We start from the raw sequence: 23,703 nt of genomic DNA on the forward strand, positions 1-23,703 counted from the left end.
TGAGTGAATTAAATGTAAAATGCCTGTTAGACTAATACATTTTGTACCATGACCATGCCTTTTGAAGAAGTGAGTGCTTTGTGACTAATGATGTGTGTCCATGTCATGTTTCACCAGTGTACCCCATTACTCATGAAACCAATTCAAATGCATGATTTAATCACATGACAGAAATCACTACAAAGAAAAGCTCTACAACTGTTTTTACACCCCAGGATACATATGGGCCCTGGTCGAAAGTAGTGCAGTAAACAGAGAATAAGGTGTCATTTGGGACAACGCCTGTAATAAAATGCAACATCGCAGCCTCTGTAGTAACCTGTGCGTGATCCATCACTGTACTGTAGTCTCTGTCTCTGTACATAACAGACTCAGCTGGTCAGACCCCAACATTGAGTTTCTGCTAGACATGGGATTTGACAAATCCGCGTCTCTTGCACACCGCTGTAGCTAAAGCTTATTTTGTGCAGCTAATGCAAGGCCTTAGGTCTCCAGTAAACTACACTGAACAGCAATATAAACACAACATGTAAAGTGTTGGTCCCATTTTTCATGAGCTGAAATAAAATATCCCAGAAATTTACCATACGCACAAAAAGCGTATTTTTCTCGGATTTTGTGCACAAATTTGTTTACATCCCTGTTAGTGAGCATTTCTCCTTTACCAAGATAATCCATCCACCTGACAGGTGTGGCATATTAAGAAGCTGATAAAACAGCATGATCGTTTTAGAGAATTTGGCAGTATGTCCAACCAGCCTCACAACTGCAGACCACTTTTATGGCGTTGTGTGGGTGAGCAGTTTGCTGATGTCAACGTTGTGAACAAAGTGCCCCATGGTGGTGCTGGGGTTATGGTATGGGCAAGCATAAACTACGGACAACAAACACAGTTGCATTTTATCAATGGCAATTTGAATGCACAGAGATACCGTGACGAGATCCTGAGATCCATTGTCGTGCCATTCATCCACCATCATCACATCATCTGTCAGCACGATAATGCACAGCCCCATGTCACAAGGATCTATACACAATTCCTGGAAGCTGAAAATGTCCCAGTTCTTCCATGGCCTGCATACTCACCAGACATGTCCCCCATTGAGCATGTTTGGGATGCTCTGGATTGACATGCACGACAGCCATTGAAGAGGAGTGGGACAACATTCCACAGGCCACAATCAACAGCCTGATCAACTCTATGTGAAGGAGATGTGTCGCGCTGCATGAAACAAATGGTGGTCACACCAGATGCTGACTGGTTTTCTGATCCACGCCCCTACCTTTTTTTAAGGTACAGTATCTGTGACCAACAGATGCATATCTCTATTCCCAGTTATTTGAAATCCATAGATTAGGGCCTACTGAATTAATTTAAATTGACTGATTTCCTTATATGAACTGTAACTCAGTAAAATCGTTAAAACTGTTGCATGTTGAGTTAATATTTTTGTTCAATATAGTTACGTGAGTGTGGTTCACCATTTGAACCACATCTATTACCAAAGCACCCTTTGTCTATGTAGTCTTTCTTCACACACTGATGCACAGAGCCAAGAAACGTCTTCACTTTCCAAGCAATTAGTCAGAGAAATGAGTGGAATCAACCCCCAGGCCAATCTGGACACAGTGGAAACGTGAGTTAGAACTGCAAACAGAACAGAATCACCTCAACGACACGGCATGCAGTGTCTCCACGGCAACAACCACGTCGCTACAGCTGTTCTCACATGCGCTCATCTCCCCTCCTAAATCAGGATGATCACACGCTACTTATAGATTACTAGCATTTAGCAGTGTTGGTGGCCATGGTGATGATGATGATGATTTTATTTTATTTATTTTGATTTATTTGATATCAACTATGGTTAAACCAGTCACATTCAGGGCATAATTCTACAGTTTTGGTTTATTTTTACACACAACAAGCAGCGCCACAACAAGCAGAGACAGATTTCTACAGTAAAACATTTACTGGAGTCTGTAGTTGTTCTCTCTCGAATGACTTCTCAAAATCAATATGACAGGTCTGTGTCCAGACTTGTGGATATCGACTTTCTTTGTTCACCTATGTTGTGCACGCATGCATGCATGCACGCACACATACACACACACACGCAAACACACACACTCACACAGTGTACAAAAAAAAAACACAAATCTAGTTGTTTCAACTCATTATTATTAAGTAACTGGTTCCACAGCCTTTTTTAGTTTACTCAACTTTTCGGTTAAAGTGTTACCTGAACTTAATATTTTTAGTTGGCCGAAACTTAGCTCCAACATGAGAAAACTTCTATCAATTTAAAATTATGTATTTTCTCAATTTGTCTTATGTGTTCATTCAACAAACAAACAAATATTGTTGGTATTTTACCCCCCAAAAAGGCTGTGTAACTAGTTACGCACACTGATTGTAACATAAAATGTTCTCAACTTACATATTTGACACACATTGTGCATGCTCATTTATACAGTAATTATTATTCAACATGTCCGCACCTGGGATTTGAACTCACAACCTCTTGGTTCATGGCGTGCCAATCTTCCTGCTACACCACCATGTCTGTATCCATTTTCAGTTAATCTGACTATTCTCTCATCACTGACTTACTTATATATTTAATTAATTTGAGTTTTTTCTGTTTAGTTGTCTAATGTTGGTGGGGAATATTTATTTGTTTAACTTCTTAATCACTATGATAAATAAAAATAGTTTTTCTTGAGTGTACTTTTAACAGAGCAGAGATTTACTTTGAAGTGCAAAGTGTAGCAATACCATTGAAATCAGTTATTGACACAGACATAGTTGTGTAGCAGGAAGATTGAAATGCTCTAAACCAAGAGGAGACGACATGTTGAATACTAATTCATGTATAAATGAACGTGCACAATGTAAAGCCTATGGATACAGCATTATCAGCCTTGTGTACATAATGAGTACCGTTTGTGTTGAGGTTGTTTTTTTTAACCCCTCACATGGCAATTTGTCAGTCAAGTCAAGTGACTCATCCTCCTGCTGAATGTTTGGATGGAAAAACAAATAGTTAGTCAAAACTGCTACAGTGTGGCCTGTATCCATATAAACTCTTTCTTTATCTGTATATGGAACGTGTCTCTTACAGTGTAATTACAATGTAATAACTGCTGTATAATTGAATTTCCAATCAGGCCCGCGGCTGGATTGTGTAAAAAATAAAAAATAAACTCTATATACTTTTAAATGACTAAAACCAAAATCAAAACTGTGTAGAAATTATAATGGACCTAATAATCACCTAAATTAAAGCGAGACAGCCAGGGATTATCGAAAATTCTATCTTTAGCAAATTTGGACTGCGAGGAAATATATTTGTAAAATCAGTGTGGCACTCCAGACTTCGTTAAAGACCGAATTCGGCCCCCGTAGCAATTTTATTTGACACCCATTATCTAGGGTTTACTAAATGTAATTTGTTTCAGCTTTACTCCAAATGCATTACAGCATTAGTGTCACCATTACCTATGCATAATCATTATCATTACCTAGGCCTATGTGATTGCCTTGTGTGTGTGTGTGTGTGTGCGTGCGCGTGTGTCCGTGTGTGTGTGTGTCCGTGTGTACGTCCGTGCGTGCGTGTACGTGTTTGTAGGCTATGCTATCTTCATTTTCCACGCCTCCACATTTGGAATGCACCCCAGAAATATTTTCTATTTCTCCTGGATTGTACGACAACATACTTTTTTTTTCTTTGGGGGTAGATCAGCTTTAATATTGTAGATAGATTGTAACTTTCATCAATGTAATTGTTTGCATCACTTCCAATCCCCCATATGTTTTTTTTTCTCGCAAATATATATATATATATATATATATATATATATATATATATATATATATATATATACATATACATACATACACATACATATACACATACATACATACAAATACATATACATACATACACATACATATACACATACATACAAATACATATACATGCATATCAACTCAGCAAAAAAAGAAATGTGTAAATATTTGTATGAACATAACAAGATTCAACAACTGAGACATAAACTGAACAAGTTCCACAGACATGTGACTAACATAAATTGAATAATGTGTCCCTGAACAAAGGGGGGGTCAAAATCAAAGGTAACAGTCAGTATCTGGTGTGGCCACCAGCTGCATTAAGTACTGCAGTGCATCTCCTCCTCATGGACTGCACCAGATTTGCCAGTTCTTGCTGTGAGATGTTACCCCACTCTTCACCCTCACTCACCACCTTCCGGAGACATTTGAAACCCCACCTCTTTAAGGAATACCTGGGATAGGATAAAGTAATACTTCTACACCCCCTCCCCCTCCCAGACGTGCTCAATGGGATTGAGATCCGGGCTCTTCGCTGGCCATGGCAGAACACTGAAATTCTTGTCTTGCAGGAAATCACGCACAGAACGAGCAGTATAGCTGGTGGCATTGTCATGCTGGAGGATCATGTCAGGATGTGCCTGCAGGAAGGGTACCATATGAGGGAGGAGGATGTCTTCCCTGTAACGCACAGCGTTGAGATTGCCTGCAATGACAACAAGCTCAGTCCGATGATACTGTGACACACCGACCCAGATATTGACGGACCCTCCACCTCCAAATCATTCCCGCTCCAGAGTACAGGTCTCGGTGTAACGCTCATTCCTTCCATGATAAAAGTGAATCTGACCATCACCGTGGGTGAGACAAAACCGCGACTCGTCAGTGAAGAGCACTTTTTGCCAGTCCTGTCTGGTCCAGCGACGGTGGGTTTGTGCCCATAGGCGACATTGTTGCCGGTGATGTTTGGTGAGGACCTGCCTTACATCTGTGACACTCTGGCTCCAGGGACTCTGATTTATGGAGCCAGGGTTGTTCATTTTCATTTGGGTGTATTTCTATGTTGGGATTTCTAGTTGTGCATGTCTATGTTGTGGTGGTTCTTGATTATTCATGTGACTCCCAATCGGAGGTAACGAGTGACAGCTGTCGGCTCGTTATCTCTGATTGGGAGCCATATTTAAACTGTTGTGGTTTCACTGTGTGTTTGTGGGTTTTTGTTCCATGTACAGTCATTTGTCACTGTGGACTTCACTATCGTCATTCGTTTATTTGTTTTCGTGGTTGCTTTGATTAAATAAAGTCATCATGTTCACTCAACGCGCTGCGCTTTGGTCTACTCATTCGTCAGACGATCGTGACAGAAAAACCCACCATAGAAGGACCAAGCAGCGTGTCCAGGAGCAAGACAGCTGGACATGGGAGGAAGCGCCTGGTAAGGAGATCGAGAGGCTGGCGATGGCCCAGGTGGGCAAATCGTGGTCCTGGGAGGACATGCTCGGGGGCAAGGGACCTTGGGGGAAGATCAAGGCCCTGGCGAGAGAGGAGCAACGGCGTCAGCAGGGCCATCATCGTTGGAAGGACGAGAGGCAACCCCAAAAAGTTTTTTGGGGGGCACATGGCTTAGGCGGCTGGGCAGCAGGAGGCTGCCACAGGGAGACGTGGAGAGAAGGCTATCGGATTACGGGAGCCATTGGCGAGTAGAGGAAGGGAAGTTGTTGCGGCACGGCGTGAGAGACTGATGTGTGTTACCAGTCCGGTCCGGCCCGTTCCTGATCCCCAGTTAAAGCCAGTGGTGTGTGTTCCCAGTACGGACCGGCCTGTTCCTACTCCACGCATCAAGCCCACGGTGTGCGTCGCCAGCCCAGCCCGGCCTGTTCCTGCTCCACGCACAGAACCTACGGTGTGCGTCGCCAGCCCAGCCCGGCCTGTTCCTGCTCCACGCACAGAGGATACGGTGTGCGTCGACAGCCCTGCCCGGCCTGTTCCTGCTCCACGCACCAAGGATACGGTGTGCGTCGACAGCCCTGCCCGGCCTGTTCCGGCTCCACGCACCAGGGATATGGTGCGCTCGCCAGCCCGGCCCGGCCTGTTCCGGCCACTCGCACCAGGGATACGGTGCGCGTCGCCAGCCCAGCCCGGCCTGTTCCTGCTCCACGCACCAGGGATACGGTGCGCTTCGCCAGCCCGGCCCGGCCTGTTCCGGCCACTCGCACCAGGGATACGGTGCGCGTTGCCAGCCCAGCCCGGCCTGTTCCTGCTCCACGCACCATAAAAAGCCCTGAGATGCGTGTCCTCAGCCTGGGACCACCAGTTCCGGCACCACGCATCAGGCCTACGGTGCGTCCCCCAGGGCCCAGCATGCCCTGTTCCTTCTCCCCCGCACTAGCCCTGAGATGCGTGTCCTCAGCCCGGGTACCTCCAGTTCCGGCACCACGCACCAGGCCTACGGTGCGCCTCAGACGGCCAGAATCTGCCGTCTGCCCAACGGGGCCTGAACTGCCCGTCTGCCCAACGGCGCCTGAACTGCCCGTCTGCCCAACGGTGCCTGAACTGCCCGTCGGCCCAACGGCGCTTGAACTACCCGTCTGCCCTACGGCGCTAAAGCCGCCCGTCTGTACTGAGCCTGCAAAGCCGCCCGTCTGCCATGAGCCTTCAGAGCCGTCCGCCAGATCGGAGCCGCTAGGAGCCTTCCGCCAGACAGGAGCCGCTAGAGCCTTCCGCCAGACAGGATCAGCCAGAGCCGTCTGCCAGACAGGATCAGCCAGAGCCTTCCGCCAGACAGGATCAGCCAGAGCCTTCCGCCAGACAGGATCAGCCAGAGCCTTCCGCCAGCTATGAGCAGCCAGATCCGTCAGCCGGCCATGAGCAGCCAGAGCCTTCCGCCAGCCATGAGCAGCCAGATCCGTCAGCCAGCCATGAGCAGCCAGATCCGTCAGCCAGCCATGAGCAGCCAGATCCGTCAGCCAGCCATGAGCCGTCCAGCCAGGATCCGCCAGAGCCGTCCAGCCAGGATCCGCCAGAGCCGTCCAGCCAGGATCCGCCAGAGCCGTCCAGCCAGGATCCGCCAGAGCCGTCCAGCCAGGATCCGCCAGAGCCGTCCAGCCAGGATCCGCCAGAGCCGTCCAGCCAGGATCCGCCAGAGCCGTCCAGCCAGGATCCGCCAGCCAGCCAGGATCTGCCAGAGCCAGCCAGCCAGGATCCGCCATTTAGTCCGGTACTGCCCCTTAGCCCTGTGCTGTCCCTTATCCTGGTGCTGCCCCTTATCCTGGTGCTGCCCCTTATCCTGGTGCTGCCCCTTATCCTGGTGCTGCCCCTTAGTCCGGTGCTGCCCCTTAGTCCGGTGCTGCCCCTTAGTCCGGTGCTGCCCCTTAGTCTGGTGCTGCCCCTTAGTCTGGTGCGGCCCCTTATCCTGGTGCGGCCCCTTCTCCTGGTGCTGTCCCTTAGTCCGGTGTTGCCCCTTAGTCCGGTGCTGCCTCTTAGTCCGGTGCTGCCCCTTAATCCAGTGGGGTTATATTGGAGGGTGGTCATTTGGAGGAGGCTACGTAAGCGGGTAGTGACTATGGTGGGGTGGGGACCACGACCAGTGCCAGAGCCGCCACCATGGACAGACGCCCACCCAGACCCTCCCCTAGACTGTATGCTGGTGCGCCCGGAGTTCGCACCTTTAGGGGGGGGTACTGTGACACTCTGGCTCCAGGGACTCTGATTTATGGAGCCAGGGTTGTTCATTTTCATTTGGGTGTATTTCTATGTTGGGATTTCTAGTTGTGCATGTCTATGTTGTGGTGGTTCTTGATTATTCATGTGACTCCCAATCGGAGGTAACGAGTGACAGCTGTCGGCTCGTTATCTCTGATTGGGAGCCATATTTAAACTGTTGTGGTTTCACTGTGTGTTTGTGGGTTTTTGTTCCATGTACAGTCATTTGTCACTGTGGACTTCACTATCGTCATTCGTTTATTTGTTTTCGTGGTTGCTTTGATTAAATAAAGTCATCATGTTCACTCAACGCGCTGCGTATTGGTCCGCTTCCTCAGACGATCGTGACAACATCAGGCCTACAAGCCCTCAGTCCAGCCTCTCTCAGCCTATTGCGGACAGTCTGAGCACTGATGAAGATATTGTGCGTTCCTGGTGTAACATTGCAATGTATTGCCCTGGCCACATCTGCAGTCCTCATGCCTCCTTGCAGCATGCCTAAGGCACGTTCACGCAGATGAGCAGGGACCCTGGGCATCTTTCTTTTGGTGTTTTTCAGAGTCAGTAGAAAGGCCTCTTTAGTGTCCTAAGTTTTCATAACTGTGACCTTAATTGCCTACCGTCTGTAAGCTGTTAGTGTCTTAACGACCCTTCCACAGGTGCATGTTCATTAATTGTTTATGGTTCATTGAACAAGCATGGGAAACAGTGTTTAAACCCTTTACAATGAAGATCTGTGAAGTTATTTGGATTTTTACAAATTATCTTTGAAAGACAGGGTCCTGAAAAAAGGACGTTTGTATACATATCCTTTTTTTTAAATATTGATTTCCCTTTATTACTTTCCAACCCCACCACCCCTTCCCTAATTGGAGTAAACTAGTGAACAACATACTATATACATTTTATGGACACAGTCAATTTTACAATAATTCTACTTTGTTTGTTTTTACTCCTGAACTTCCTCTACCCTCAACCGCTCTGATCATTTTCATGATGTCCATCCGGTTTGTTTCTATATGCCATATCTTTCTAACTGTGCTCTTTCACAAAAGCTCTCAACCTATAACCTATGCATGAGTGAGGGAAAAAAGTATTTGATCCCCTGCTGATTTTGTACATTTGTCCACTGACAAAGACATGATCAGTCTATAATTGTCACGGATTCTGCCGAGGCTGCTCCTCCTCCTTGCTCGGGCAGGCTTCGGCGTTCGTCGTCCCCGGAGTACTAGCTGCTGCCGTTCGATGTTATCGGTGTTTGTTTAGTTTTGTCTGTATTGTTTACACCTGTTCGTCATTATGTTTGATTGTTGCCCTTATATTACCCCTGTCTCTCATCGGGATATTGTGTGTGATTGTTTTCCCTTCACGTATGTCATTAGTGAGCAGGTTATTTCCTCCCTGCGTGGAGTTATTTCTGTGTTCTATTGTTCAGTATCGGATTAAAGTATGTGTCCGAGAGTTCTGTGTCCTGCGCCTGACTTCTTCAACCGCATCTCACCGACAGCCGTGACAGAATCACACACCACAACATGGAGTCAGCAGGAGCGACGGCACCGACCGGATCACTCGAGGAGCGCGTCCTACAACAGGCAGCGATGCTACAAAATCTTGGTGCCACCATGGATAACGTGATTAACACTTTGGGACGATGGGAGAGAGAAGGTTTGCCCACACCTCCTCCAACGATACCACCACCATCGGCCACTCCTATCGTCTCACATCCGGAGTCCAGTGGGATTCGGCTCTCGCTCCCAAGGGCTTATGATGGCACCGCAGCCGGGTGTCAGGGTTTCCTGCTCCAGGTGGAACTTTACCTGGCAACCATTCACCCGGCACCCTCGGGATACGAAAGCGTGTCCGCCCTCATCTCCTGTCTGTCCGGCAAGGCACTGGAGTGGGCCAACGCCGAGTGGGGAGGGATAGACGCCGCTACTGTGAACTATGCGGAGTTCACCCGCCGCTTCAGGGCAGTGTTCGATCATCCCCCGGAGGGGAAGGCGGCGGGTGAGCGTCTATTCCACCTCAGACAGGGGAGGAGGAGCGCGCAGGAATTCACACTGGACTTCCGGACTCTGAGTGCCAATTCGGGATGGAATGAGAGGGCCCTCATCGACCACTACAGGTGTAGCTTAAGAGAGGACGTTCGTCGAGAGTTGGCCTGCAGGGACACCAACCTAAGCTTCGATCAGCTGGTGGACATGTCGATTCGCCTGGATACCCTGTTGGCTACCCGCGGACGTCGGGAGCTGGGGCCGTCCATTCCATCCCCCAGCACCTCCGAGCCGAGCCCTATGGAGCTCGGGGGTGCTGGTAGTAGGGAGGCCAGGAGGGAGGCTGTCCCCTGCACCAACTGTGGCCGCCGAGGACACACGGCGGTTCGTTGCTGGGGAGGGTCTCCTCGGATTCGAGGCAGCAGGCAACGCATGGATAAGTCATTCCCGGTGAGTAAGGCCGCAACTCACCCAGAGCTCTCTGTTGTTCATATGTGTATTCAAGTTGTGTTTCCAGAGATTTCTTCTTACTCCCAGCATAAGGCGCTAGTCGATTCAGGCGCAGCTGGGAATTTTATCAATCGCCATTTCTCATATAAGTTAGGAATCCCTATATTACCAGTCGATGTGCCCTTCCCTATCCATGCCCTAGATAGCCGGCCTTTGGGGTCGGGATTGATTAGGGAGGTCACAGCGCCACTGAAGATGAAAACGCAGAAGGGTCATGAGGAGACTATACAGTTGTATTTAATTGACTCTCCTGCGTTTCCAGTGGTGTTGGGGCTTCCCTGGTTAACATCTCATGACCCCAACATTTCATGGCAACAGAGGGCTCTCAAGGGATGGTCTGATCAGTGTGTGGGGCGGTGTGTAGGTGTTTCCGTAGGGGCAACGACGGTGGAGAGTCCGAACCAAATACCCACAATGCACATTCCTCCTGAGTATGCCGATTTGGCACGTGCCTTCTGTAAGAAGAAGGCGACTCAATTACCACCTCATCGACAGGGGGATTGTGCGATAGACCTCCAGGTTGGCGCTGCGCTCCCTCGCAGCCATGTGTATCCTCTGTCTCAGGAGGAGATGGCTGCTATGGAGACATACGTCACCGAATCCTTGAGACAGGGATACATACGGCCGTCCACTTCTCCTGCGTCCTCGAGTTTCTTTTTTGTGAAGAAGAAGGATGGGGATTTACGCCCGTGTATTGATTACCGTGGTCTCAATCAGATCACTATTAAATACAGCTATCCTCTCCCTCTGATTTCTAGTATGACGGAGTCATTACACGGGGCGCGCTTCTTCACAAGATTGGATCTCAGGAGCGCTTACAACCTGGTGCGCATTCGGGAAGGAGATGAGTGGAAGACAGCATTCAGTACCACCTCGGGTCACTATGAGTACCTCGTCATACCATACGGTCTAATGAATGCTCCTTCAGTCTTCCAATCATTTGTGGACGAGATTTTCCGGGATTTGCATGGACAGGGGGTAGTGGTGTATATTGATGACATTCTGATATACTCCGCTACACGTACCGAGCATGTGTCCCTGGTACGTCGGGTGCTGGGTAGACTGTTGGAGCATGATCTGTATGTGAAGGCAGAGAAATGTCTGTTTTACCAGGAGTCCATCTCCTTCCTGGGACACCGGTTGTCTGCGTCAGGGGTGGAGATGGAGATTGACCGCGTTTCAGCCGTGCGTAATTGGCAGACTCCAACTACAGTAAAGGAGGTGCAGCGTTTTTTGGGTTTTGCCAATTACTACCGGAGGTTTATCCGGGGTTTTGGACAGGTAGCAGCTCCCATTACCTCCCTGCTAAAGGGTGGCCCGGTGCGTTTGCAGTGGTCGGCTGAGGCGGACAGGGCGTTTAGTCATTTGAAGGACCTGTTCACCTCAGCTCCGGTGCTGGCACATCCGGATCCCTCTTTGGCGTTCCAAGTCGAGGTGGATGCGTCCGAGGCGGGGATCGGTGCTATACTGTCTCAGCGCTCGGGCACGCCTCCAAAACTCCGCCCCTGTGCTTTCTATTCCAAGAAGCTCAGTCCGGCGGAACGCAATTATGACGTGGGGGACAGGGAGCTGCTAGCTGTGGTCCAAGCCCTGAAGGTGTGGAGACATTGGCTTGAGGGGGCTAACCACCCTTTTCTCATTCTGACTGACCATCGTAACCTGGAGTACATCCGGGCAGCGAAGAGACTGAACCCTCGTCAGGCTAGGTGGGCCATGTTTCTTGCCCGGTTTGTATTTAAGATCACGTATATCCCAGGGTCATAGAACGTTAAGGCAGACGCCCTGTCCCGACGATATGACACAGAGGAGAGGTACATTGAGCCCACTCCCATACTACCGGAGTCTTGTCTAGTGGCACCGGTGGTGTGGGAGGTCGACACGGAAATCGAGCGGGCGTTACGTACCGACCCTACTCCCCCAGAGTGTCCAGAGGGACGGAGGTACGTGCCGCTCGAGGTCCGTGACCGACTGATTTATTGGGCTCACACGTCACCCTCCTCTGGTCATCCTGGTATTGGTCGGACAGTGCACTGTCTTAGCGGGAAGTACTGGTGGCCCACCTTAGCCAGGGACGTGAGGGATTACGTTTCTTCCTGCTCGGTGTGCGCCCAGTGTAAGGCGCCTAGACACCTGCCCAGAGGGAAGTTACAACCTCTGCCCGTTCCACAACGGCCGTGGTCTCACCTGTCGGTGGATTTTGTCAGGGACCTTCCCCCCTCCTAGGGGAATACCACGATCTTGGTCATTGTGGATCGGTTTTCTAAGGCCTGCCGTCTCATCCCTATGCCAGGTCTTCCTACAGCCCTACAAACGGCCGAAGCCCTGTTTACTCACGTTTTCCGGCACTACGGGGTGCCTGAGGATATAGTGTCTGATCGGGGTCCCCAGTTCACCTCTAGAGTGTGGAGGGCGTTTATGGAACGTTTGGGGGTCTCGATCAGCCTTACCTCGGGTTTTCACCCTGAGAGTAATGGGCAGGTGGAGAGAGTAAACCAAGATGTGGGTAGGTTTCTGAGGTCCTACTGCCAGGACCGGCAGGAGGAGTGGTCGGGGGTATATTCCTGGGCAGAGATAGCCCAAAACTCACTCCGCCACTCCTCCACTAATCTTACTCCTTTCCAGTGTGTGTTGGGCTATCAGCCGGTTCTGGCACCCTGACATCAGAGCCAGATCGAGGCTCCTGCGGTGGATGAATGGTTTCGGCGCTCGGAGGAGACATGGAACGCTGTGCATGTCCATCTGCAGCGGGCCATCAGACGGCAAAAGGCGAGCGCCGATCGCCACCGCAGTGAGGGTCCGGTTTATGCACCGGGAGATCGGGTCTGGCTCTCGACCAGAAACCTGCCCCTTCACCTGCCCTGCCGGAAGCTGGGCCGGCGGTTTGTGGGGCCATTTAAAGTCCTGAGGAGATTGAACAAGGTATGTTATAGGTTAAAGCTGCCTATTAATTATCGCATTAACCCCTCGTTCCATGTGTCTCTCCTCAGGCCGGTGGTAGCTGGTCCACTCCAGGAGAATGAGGTACGAGAGGCCCCTCCGCCCCCACTAGACATCGAAGGGGCTCCGGCGTACTCAGTCCGTTCCATCGTGGATTCGAGGCGTCGGATGGGGGGTCTGCAGTATCTCGTGGAGTGGGAGGGGTACGGTCCGGAGGAACAGTGCTGGGTCCCTAGGAGGGACATCCTAGATCCCTCCCTGTTGACAGAGTTCCACCGGAGTCATCCGACTCGCCCTGCTCCGCGTCCTCCTGGCCGTCCCCGAGGCCGGGGTGGAGCCGCGCGTCAAGGGGGGGGTACTGTCACGGATTCTGCTCCTCCTCCTTGCTCGGGCAGGCTTCGGCGTTCGTCATCCCCGGAGTACTAGCTGCTGCCGTTCGATGTTATCGGTGTCTGTTTAGTTTTGTCTGTGTTGTTTACACCTGTTCGTCATTATGTTTGATTGTTGCCCTTATATTACCCCTGTCTCTCATCAGGACATTGTGTGTGATTGTTTTCCCTTCACGTATGTCATTAGTGAGCAGGTTATTTCCTCCCTGCGTGGAGTTATTTCTGTATTCTATTGTTCAGTATGGGATTAAAGTACGTGTCCGAGAGTTCTGTGTCCTGCGCCTGACTTCTTCAACCGCATCTCACCGACAGCCGTGACAATAATTTTAATGGTAGGTTTATTTGAACAGTGAGAGACAGAATAACAACAAAAAAATCCAGAAAAACGCATGTAAAAAATGTTATAAATTGATTTGCATTTTAATGAGGGAAATAAGTATTTGACCCCCTCTCAATCAGAAAGATTTCTGGCTCCCAGGTGTCTTTTATACAGGTAATGAGCTGAGATTAGGAGCACACTCTTAAAGGGAGTGCTCCTAATCTCAGTTTGTTACCAGTATAAAAGACACCTGTCCACAGAAGCAATCTAGGCAAATCCCCGTTTTACCTTAGCTCACTGGTCACCATAGCAACACCCACCCGTAGTCTGCGCTCCAGCAGGTATATCTCACTGGTCATCCCCAAAGCCAACACCTCCTTTGGCCGCCATTCCTTCCAGTTCTCTGCTGCCAATGACTGGAACGAACTGCAAAAATCTCTGAAGCTGGAGACTCTTATCTCCCTCACTAAATTTAAGCGTCAGTTGTTATTTGTTGTTATTCTGTCTCTAACTGTTCAAATAAACCTACCATTAAAATTATAGACTGATCATGTCTTTGTCAGTGGGAAAACGTACAAAATCAGCAGGGGATCAAATACTTTTTTCCCTCACTGTACTTATTATGGACACAGTATGCTTTACATTAGTTATCTTGCTGTTATTAGTTGTTGTTAGTTGTTATTAGTCCCATCCTTCAGCTCCATTCAACACCTCCTATCTATCTCTTAACACCATCCATATTGGATTTCTATTTGCCATATAATTTTCAACTGTACTGTGATGTTTCACAAAAGTTCTGAACCCTTCTATTCTCATTGTTTCTACAGATTGTAAATTGAAAATAAACATTTTTGCTAAAAGTATTATTATATTATTGATCGATTGACTCTGACTTTTCAGATCACCCAGTAGTGCTATCTGCAGGGTTTGCTCCAAGCCATTCCTGGACCTGTGACCAAAAACAAGCTACAAATGGACAGTACCAAAACAAATTATCTAATGATTCTGTCTCTTCGCAGCAAAATCTGCAGAGCTGGGAAGATTGTTTCCCCCATATAAACAACACACTTTGTGAAAGGCTCATGGGTTATGACATAATGTGTAATGAATCAGCAAGTGGAGCTGCTTTCTGTAGCCTCTGTACAGCAGGCTGTGTTGCGTGTCTTTGAACAGGTTTCACTGGATCTGCAACGTGATGTAACAGATGGTCAGAACGTTTTTATAGAAAAACAAATAGTCAAAACTGCTACGTTGTGGCTTACATCCATGTAAATTATTTATTTGTGGAACGTATCTCGTACAGTGTAATTACAATGTAATAACAGTTGTATATAATTTGAGTTTCCATACCTATCTATCTAGATACATTGTAAAACCAAGTGTTTCGGATCTGCACACATGACTAAACACTTTTCTGTAACACTTTTTAAACGCGCCAAGGCATTTAGAATTTCAATGAAAACGCATCACAGTGTTTAGATTGTAAACACCAGAACATGTTATATTCGCTGTAACACTTTTTAAACACATGAACACGTTTATTCAACACAAAAAAACTGGGGGTGTTATTTTAACAGGGTGTAAAGTGGTTTGCATATTGCATATTTCCCAGCCTGCCTTTCGAGTGAATGTGAGGGATACCCACCCATGACTGTGTTTGTTAGTGACAGAGATTGTTGCATTCAATAAATTATATTCATGAAGCCTTCACCAAGTGACTGCCTAAGTGAATGTGTTTCAATTAAAAGTAAACCCTTTATGACAACATATTATACATGTCACAAGGCCTTTAGTTATGGGCTAGGTATCCTCAACATTGTGGTCTGAAATTCCTGGCTCATGGGCCACATCAGACCTGCCAGTCACAATACGCTGGTTTGTGAAGTGATTAGAGGGAGGATACCCAACAATTTGGATATTGTATCACCCACAACCTCCTCTCAGAGTGACTGCTATGGTGAGGACTTAACAAACAAGACTACCTAAACCATCTAAACTGGAACACCCATGTCCGTAACAGGTGCAATAAGTCCAACCCCTTAAAGATTGTATTAGTTTAGAATTGTTTTATTTATTTATCTTTGTATAGTATAAGATCAATTAATCAGTCAATGTGCATGAGGAAACAGATATTAAAATAAACTATTCTAAAAATCATCCTGCAACAAAGCATGCTGGGAAATATGATAATGAGGCCCTTCCCACATCTTTTTCACTCTGAGAGAGTTAACAGAAATTATGTCAACATAGCCGAGTAACAACACCACGTGATTGAAAAGATTTCTTGAATCAAATGTCCTGTTCAGTTGTGCTGAAAGGTAGGTAAGGTGACAGACATTCCTAACACTGATCTGAATAAATGGCATGGAAAGTCACATCAATTTCTAATGTATAAATGCACTCCACAATGGGAAAGTAAACACTAGTGTTTAAAATCTGAACACTTAGGAGATATAGGTGTTCTCCTGGTTTGAAACTGAATGGAAAAAGCTGACTATCATGTTTAATCTTGCATTCTAAATGCCTGTGTTTAAGATGAGAACACTTATTGGCAAATCTAAATGCCTAATGTTTAAGTTTTAAACACTGACGTTTAGGTTATAAACATGTCACATGTTTCATGTTTCATGTGTCCACATCACTAAGGAATTATCATGGTCCACACACACCAGCACAGTCGTGAAGAGGGCACGACAACGCCTCTTTCCCCTCAGGAGGCTGAAAATATTTGCCATGGGCACTCAGATCCTCAAAAAGTTATACAGCTGCACCATTGAGAGCATCTTGACTGGCTGCATCGCCGCTTGGTATGGCATCTGCTTGGCATCCGACCGCAAAGTGCTACAGAGGGTAGTGCGTATGGCCCAGTACATAACTAGGGCCGAGCTCCCTGCCATCCAGGACCTCTATACCAGGCGGTGTCAGAAGAAGGCCCAAAAAAAAATTCAAAATCTCCAGCCATAGACCAATAGCTTCCCGGACTATCTGCATTGATGCTTTTTGCAGTAACTCTTTTGACTCATCACATATGCTGCTGTTACTGTTTATTATCTATCCTGTTGCCGAGTCACTTTATCCCTACCTATAAATACATATCTACCTCAATTACCTCGTACCCCTGCAGATGGACTCGGTACTGGTACCCCGTGATATAGCTAAGTTATCATTACTCAATGTGTATTTATTCCTTGTGTTTATATTTTTATATTTTTATATTATTTCATATTTTCTTTGCTCTGCATTGTTGGGAAGGGCCCCTAAGTACATATATTGTTTACAAAGCATGTGACAAATAACATTTGGTTTTATTTGATGGTTTTACAGTGTAGGCTACAGCAATATTTGAATAATATCTGATTCATGGGAGAATATATGCTTAACATGTTTGTATTATTCAAACATAACAGGCACCTAACACATTCCCCATCTGTTGAAACCAGAAAAGCAGGTATGAGGCAGGGCATGTAAACTCATTATAACTCAAGCAGACAATCTACAGCCAAACATAAATGTTGAAAAACAGGTGATAATGCCAGGAGTTGTTCTTTCAGTGCCACAGCACTAATAGCTCATGTGAAAGCACAGTCTCAAAATGCCACTGCTGAAAACAGTGGTATTAAATCCACTACTGTAGGCTATAATTAAATTGTGATTATAAATATGTAGAGTACATTCAGAAAGTATTCAGACGCCTTCACCTTTTCCACATTTTATTACGTTACAACCTTATTCTAAAATTGATTAAATAAAAACATGTTCCTCATCAATCTACACACAATACCCCATAATGACAAAGTGAAAACAGGTTTTTAGAATTTTGTAAAAATGTATTAACATTTAAAAAACAGAAATACCTTATTTACATAAGTATTCAGACCGTTTGCTAAGAGACTCGAAATTGAGCTCAGGTGCATCCTGTTTCCAGTGACCAGCCTTGAGATGTTTCTACAATTTGATTGGAGTCCACCTGTGGTAAATTAAATTGATTGGACATGATTTGGAAAGGCACACACCTGTCTATATAAGGTTACACATTTGACAGTGCATGTCAGAGCAAAAACCAAGCCATGAGGTCAAAGGAATTGTCTGTAGAGCTCCAAGACAGGATTGTGTCGAGGCACAGATCTGGGGAAGGGTACCAAAACATTTCTGCAGCATTGAAGGTCCCCAAGAATACAGTGGCCTCCATCATTCTTAAATTAAAGAAGTTTGGAACCACCAAGACTCTTCCTAGAGCTAGCCGCCTGGCCAAACTGAGCAATCGGGGGCGAAGGGCCTTGGTCAGGGAGGTGACCAAGAACCTGATGGTCAATCTGACAGAGCTCCAGAGTTCCTCTGTGGAGATGGGAGAACCTTCCAGAAGGACAACCATCTCTGCAGTACTCCACCAATAAGGCCTTTATGGTAGAGTGGCCAGACGGAAGCCATTCCTCAGTAAAAGGCACATGACAGCCCACTTGGAGTTTGCCAAAAGGCACCTAAAGACTCTCAGACCATGAGAAAGAAGATTCTCTGGTCTGATGAAACCAAGATTGAACGCTTTGGCCTGAATACCAAGCATCACGTCTGGAGAAAACCAGGCACCGCTCATCACCTGGCTAATACCATCCCTACGGTGAAGCACGTGGTGGCAGCATAATTCTGTGGGAAGTTTTTCCAGAGTGCTCAAAACCTAAGACTTGGGCGAAGGTTCACCTTCCAACAGGACAACGACCCTAAGCACACAGCCAAGACAACACAGGAGTGGCCTTGGGACAAGTCTCTGAATGTCCTTGAACCCGATCAAACATATCTGGAGATACCTGAAAATAGCTGTGCAGCGACGCTCCCCATCCAACCTTACAGAGCTTGAGAGGATCTGCAGAGAAGAATGGGAGAATCTCCCCAAATACAGGTGTGTAGCGTCATACCCAAGAAGACTCTAGGCTGAAATCGCTGCCAAAGGTGCTTCAACATGCCAAGAGTGTGCAAAGCTGTCATCAAGGCAAAGGGTGGCTACTTTGAAGAATCTCAATTATAAAAAATACGTTGATTTGTTTAACACTTTTTTGGTTTGGTTAGTGTTGATGTCTTCACTATTATTCTACAATGTAAAAAAAAATTAGTACAAATAAAGAAAAACCCTTGAATGAGTAGGTGTTCTAACACTTTTGACCAGTAGTGTAAATGTTTAATATATATATATAACAATAATAAATGAAAATAGGCTAAAATGTAGTATTACTCTCAGTGTAGAAACAATGCTCTCTAATATACTGCCTGTCTTTTCTTGGTCCTCTACAAAAACCATTATGATTTTGTCCTGTTTTACAGAAATGTTTATTCACCCTAAAACCCATTGTTTTGGGGATGAGAGCAGCTTAAAGAGATGTCCAAGTTGTGGCGAGATCAAAGGAGGCTAGACCTTTCACTTTAAAGTTCGCAATACCACTTCAATCAATTAACTAGCATGTTCATTGTAGGCCGTAAACGAAATATAGGCCATGCAAATCTGGACATAAAAGGAACCAGACTACTCTGAATGTGTGCTAAAGTTGTAGGCCTTTCTACATGTATATCCTACAGCATAAATATCTGTTTTCTTCTATCAAATTGGATATAGTGACCTCAGGCTAAGATTCGTTTGAGGAAAAGGACCTGATCGTTTCGCAGAGAAAAGGTAATGGGCTTTTTATTCGGGCTGCTCGTGCATGGCCTGCAGATCCTCCCCCATGACGTGACTGTAGGCAGCGCAGCTCGCAGGAACTCGAGGACCTGTCCTTTCAGCACCACGTGCAGCTCAGCTCAGCTCATGTTCAAGCTGCAGCAACAGCTGACAGAATGAACTTCAGATACAGTTACATGCACACAATAATGGGATTATTGTGGATAGTCAGGTTAATATAATAGTTCGTGTAATACATGCTTTGCAAGAAGAACGATTTCCGTAATAATCCTGTTTACATCCTGTTACATCTGAAATCAGGCTGATGGGAAATGCAGACAATCGCCAATCAAAAGAAACGCTCTACCACAGTGACAATTATTTTTGTGAAGACTATTTGATTCTAAGTTCGGACACATAAAGTTTGTATGTGAAACTATTCACTTGCACATAAGAGGGAAACTTGGCTACCTGGTGCTGGCACATGTGCAGATCAAATACACAGCTGGAATGCCGATTAAACTGTATACATGTCCTAATAATTGGATAGATTGCTCAGAAAACCAGGTGTTTTAATTGGTGTATTCTTACTTCGATTATGACCGTACACCAATTAAGATAAGCAGAGTAAAGTGTTTACATGACTAATGCCATACTCGGCCTTCTGCCATAATCAGTTTAGTATCGAATTATTCGTGTGAATGTAAACATATTGATGCCTCAGTTTTTTTGTGTTGACGCGTTATCAATCACAACATTTTGTAACCTACCACTTGCACGATCTGTCATTAAATCATGACGGAAATGTAAAGGATTCAAACCTGTTTTCTACAGGGGTAACCAATGCAGATGCAGCAACAGTCGTGCAGTTGAAATTATTATACATGTAGGGCTATCATTATTTGATTTCCAAAAATGTGTTCAAGCCTATCTCAGTGGCGTGGTAGGCTACTCCTAATTTGATGGTGCACTGTGGTGCTCCAGGGAATGGTTGCATACAGTAACCTATAGGACTGCTTTTTTTATGTGTAGGCTACTTATCTTTACTCATTAAATTGATTAGCAGCTGAAATGTATAATGGAAATTGTCCGTTTATCTAGATAGACAGACACATTATTTTGTTGCTACTGATGGTAGTAATGCTGTTTTTATTATCTATAAAGTTGATGTGCAGAAACATTGTGCACAGGTGGCATTTTACTGTTATTGCATCATCATTTTGTTTCGCCTGTTAACATACCAGAGTTATTTAGCTAAAACGACATTTTCTAAAACAATTTATGTTGCATAATGAACAGGTTTTAAGGGTTAATACCGGGAAGTGGGTATAGACTACATGTTGCTGGACTAGGTTTAGTGAAACACTTGTCTGCACAATGCTGTGTTGACTTTAATTCCTTGTGCTATATAGTGGTTATAAGTTATGTAACTATTTAAAATGTAGCCTATTCACCACCCAACATCCACGGCCCTGACTGTGATTAGGCTATAGACTTTATATCACCGCATAAATTACATTATCTTGACACAGTGGTTGTGCGTAATGCTATTACGCAATTAAACCTCCATGGAATGTAGACTGCAGACTCACCTATGGTGGTGATGACTGTGATAGCAAAGTAAAAAGATCCCGCAAATTTCCACTGAACCCCAGCCCTGTGGGGCTCGGCCTCCATAATGATGGTCTCCAGTTTGCGGTAGTCATCCTCGCTAATGTTATATTTCCCTTGGAGACGCTTCTCCTCTGCCTCCAGCTGTTCTTTCTCCCGCATTTCGAAATCTGACTCCAGGGCATCGAACACCGCGGCCCCGACCAGCAGGTACGTGAACGTGCAGATGATCAGGGACAAGGTCCGCACGTTCTGCCGCTTCATGACCACCAGGAACCGGCGAGTGAGGGGCTCATGTCCCCTCGTATCCCCCGGGAAGGCTGCGCAGCAATCGGGAAAGCGTTGGCAGCGGCTGGAAGAGGAGGGACAGACTGGCGCGTGTTGGTGACGGTGGGTGCGCTGGATGGAGGAGCAGTAGTGGAGACTGCTATGTGTGTGATCCCTGTAACAGGTCCCCAGATGCTGCTCCGGGTTCGCAGAGAGACACAGGATACTGCTCGATCGCCGGGACCACGAGCCCTGCAGCCGAGACACTCTGCGCAAAACCTGCCCAAACCAAGTCCTCCCGGCGCGTAGTGCCATCAACAAGCAGCTGCTAGAGTCCTCTGTTGTCTTCTTATCCAAGAGTCAACGTTTTTATAACGAATTCAATTAAACACATTTGGCAAAAGAATGTTCGATTATTTTCGTTGTGAATCTGAAAATGTTTGATGCAGTATTTTCAGCTTGTGTATCATGCATTCCTGGAAGATTTAAAGAGAAGTGAACAGATCCACGAGAGGTTAGATGCGGGTGAAGCATATTTTCGCATTTGCTTCCAGTAAGTTTCAGTAAGCAGCAACCTGTTCATCTCGCTGCCTCATCCTCAAGTGTCAGGCTATTTTTAACAACGAACCATCCCCCCATTCTCACATAATCAATTGACTGTGTGGAATCCAGAAATACAGCTCAGAAATAGAAGACATCAACCGAAGTAATTTCCATTTGATTCACAATGTGTTGTGTTGAGTCGTCGATAAGACAGAGGGATACATGAGGAGAGCAACACAGCTGAGGATCCGGGAGAAAAAAAGGCTACTCACTCACTTGATTCGCGCTGTGGGGATCTGAACGCAGGCAATGATCAACAAATTAAACCAAACAGAGATGTAACACTGTGCACAGCATAATTTGTGTCCATTGCGCAATTATTTACTACCGATTCCTTTCCTCATATCGGATCATATTGCCATGCTTTATGGTAAAGATAAAACTATCCCAAAACAGTGACTGGAAGAACCACCTCGTGATCAATAAATCAACATTGACAACAGGTTCCATTTCAAATGCTCCTTTCCTAAAATAGTGACGTGGGGTTCTGCCTCAGGACCAAAAGTGCATTGTCACTGCGTAGCCTACTCTAGCAACCAGGAGCAGGCAAACCCGAAATACCCGTATAGCCTAACTGATAAATGACAGAATTGGAGACTTCACAAAATCCAAATCCAAATCGCGTGGTGACTACCTGCTCAGCTACGCACATCCATGTGCCCTGGAGGCTTGAGCTGATTTCTCCGCGGGCTTCCAATCAACTGGAGTTGAATTAGAAAAATGTTCGGTTTTTCTTCGTTAGTTGAAGTTACTCGAGGCCATCAATTAACGCTACTTTCAGAGGATAGAGAGACAGAGGCACTTTGATGATGACGCCGAACACTGCGTGTCCTCACAGGCTACTGATGCTGTGTGTGGATTCTTTCTGCATCAAAGTTATCTCCTGTGAGAAGTGTGGCAGCCTAGATCATTTAAGAGACCGTTGCGATCTGATTACCGAGCTGTTCTATTTTAGGACATTCTATTTTAAGACATTCCAATTGTTGAACATGTTTACTTCAATCCGTCTTCCTCCCCAGGGGCATCTCTTAATACCCCCCTCCCCATCTTGTCACCCACCCCTCCCCTCTCCACCCCACCGGCATCGACCACTACCACTCATTATCAATACGAGTTTACTTTCAAACACATGACTACCTCACATATGAATGCTCTGCCAGCCGGGTTAGCCCAAATCCAATGAAACTGTAAGTCGTTGTATGCGCCGGTAGCCAGTAGCTGCTGTCCATGGTGCTGGTTTACAGTCCGGGTTCGCATGCATGTCCACTGGAAGGACTAGGGAGCACCGTGTTGCAGTAGAAGAAGGCATCCATCTATGGAGATGGGTGTTCAAAGAAAACATATCTGAGGAAAATATTGTTCAGGTGTCAATTCCTCCTGTTATTTTTCTGTAATTCGTTATGGTGTAAGTCTATATAGCCTTGATTGTGTAATTAACAATTCAAATATTGTAACAACATTGCAGATTCTGAATTTCAGTTTAAATTAATTACACTGAGCAAAAATATCAATGCAACATGCAACAATTTCAAAGATTTTACTGATAAAAAGTTCATATAAGGAAATCAGTCAATTGAAATAAATGCATTAGGCCCTAATCTATGGATTTCACATGACTGGGAATACAGATATGCATCTGTTGGTCACAGACACCTTAAAAAAAAGTTAGGGGGGTGGATCAGAGAACCAGTCAGTATCTAGTATGACCACAATTTGCCTCATGCAGCGCTACACATCTCCTTTGCATAGAGTTAGTTGATCAGGCTGTTGATTGTAGCCTGTGGAATGTTGTCCCACTCCTCTTCAATGGCTGTGCGAAGTTGCTGGATATTGGCAGGAACATACTGTTGTACATGTCGATCCAGAGCATCCCA

General features: G+C 46.2%; 1 protein-coding gene across 1 annotated transcript in view; it reads right to left on the reverse strand.

The window, feature by feature from the left end:
* The window catches only part of LOC121585778 (potassium channel subfamily K member 9-like), a 42,267-nt gene extending 20,726 nt beyond the window's left edge, over nucleotides 1-21,541 (reverse strand). Inside the window, exon 1 of the mRNA XM_041902079.1 lies at nucleotides 20,941-21,541. Coding sequence (XP_041758013.1) covers nucleotides 20,941-21,541 — 601 coding nt within the window. The remainder of the gene's footprint in view (nucleotides 1-20,940) is intronic.
* Between the last annotated feature and the right edge of the window lie 2,162 nt (nucleotides 21,542-23,703).

This window comes from Coregonus clupeaformis, chromosome 17, assembly GCF_020615455.1.
Source record: "Coregonus clupeaformis isolate EN_2021a chromosome 17, ASM2061545v1, whole genome shotgun sequence".
Classification (NCBI taxonomy): Eukaryota; Metazoa; Chordata; class Actinopteri; order Salmoniformes; family Salmonidae; genus Coregonus; species Coregonus clupeaformis.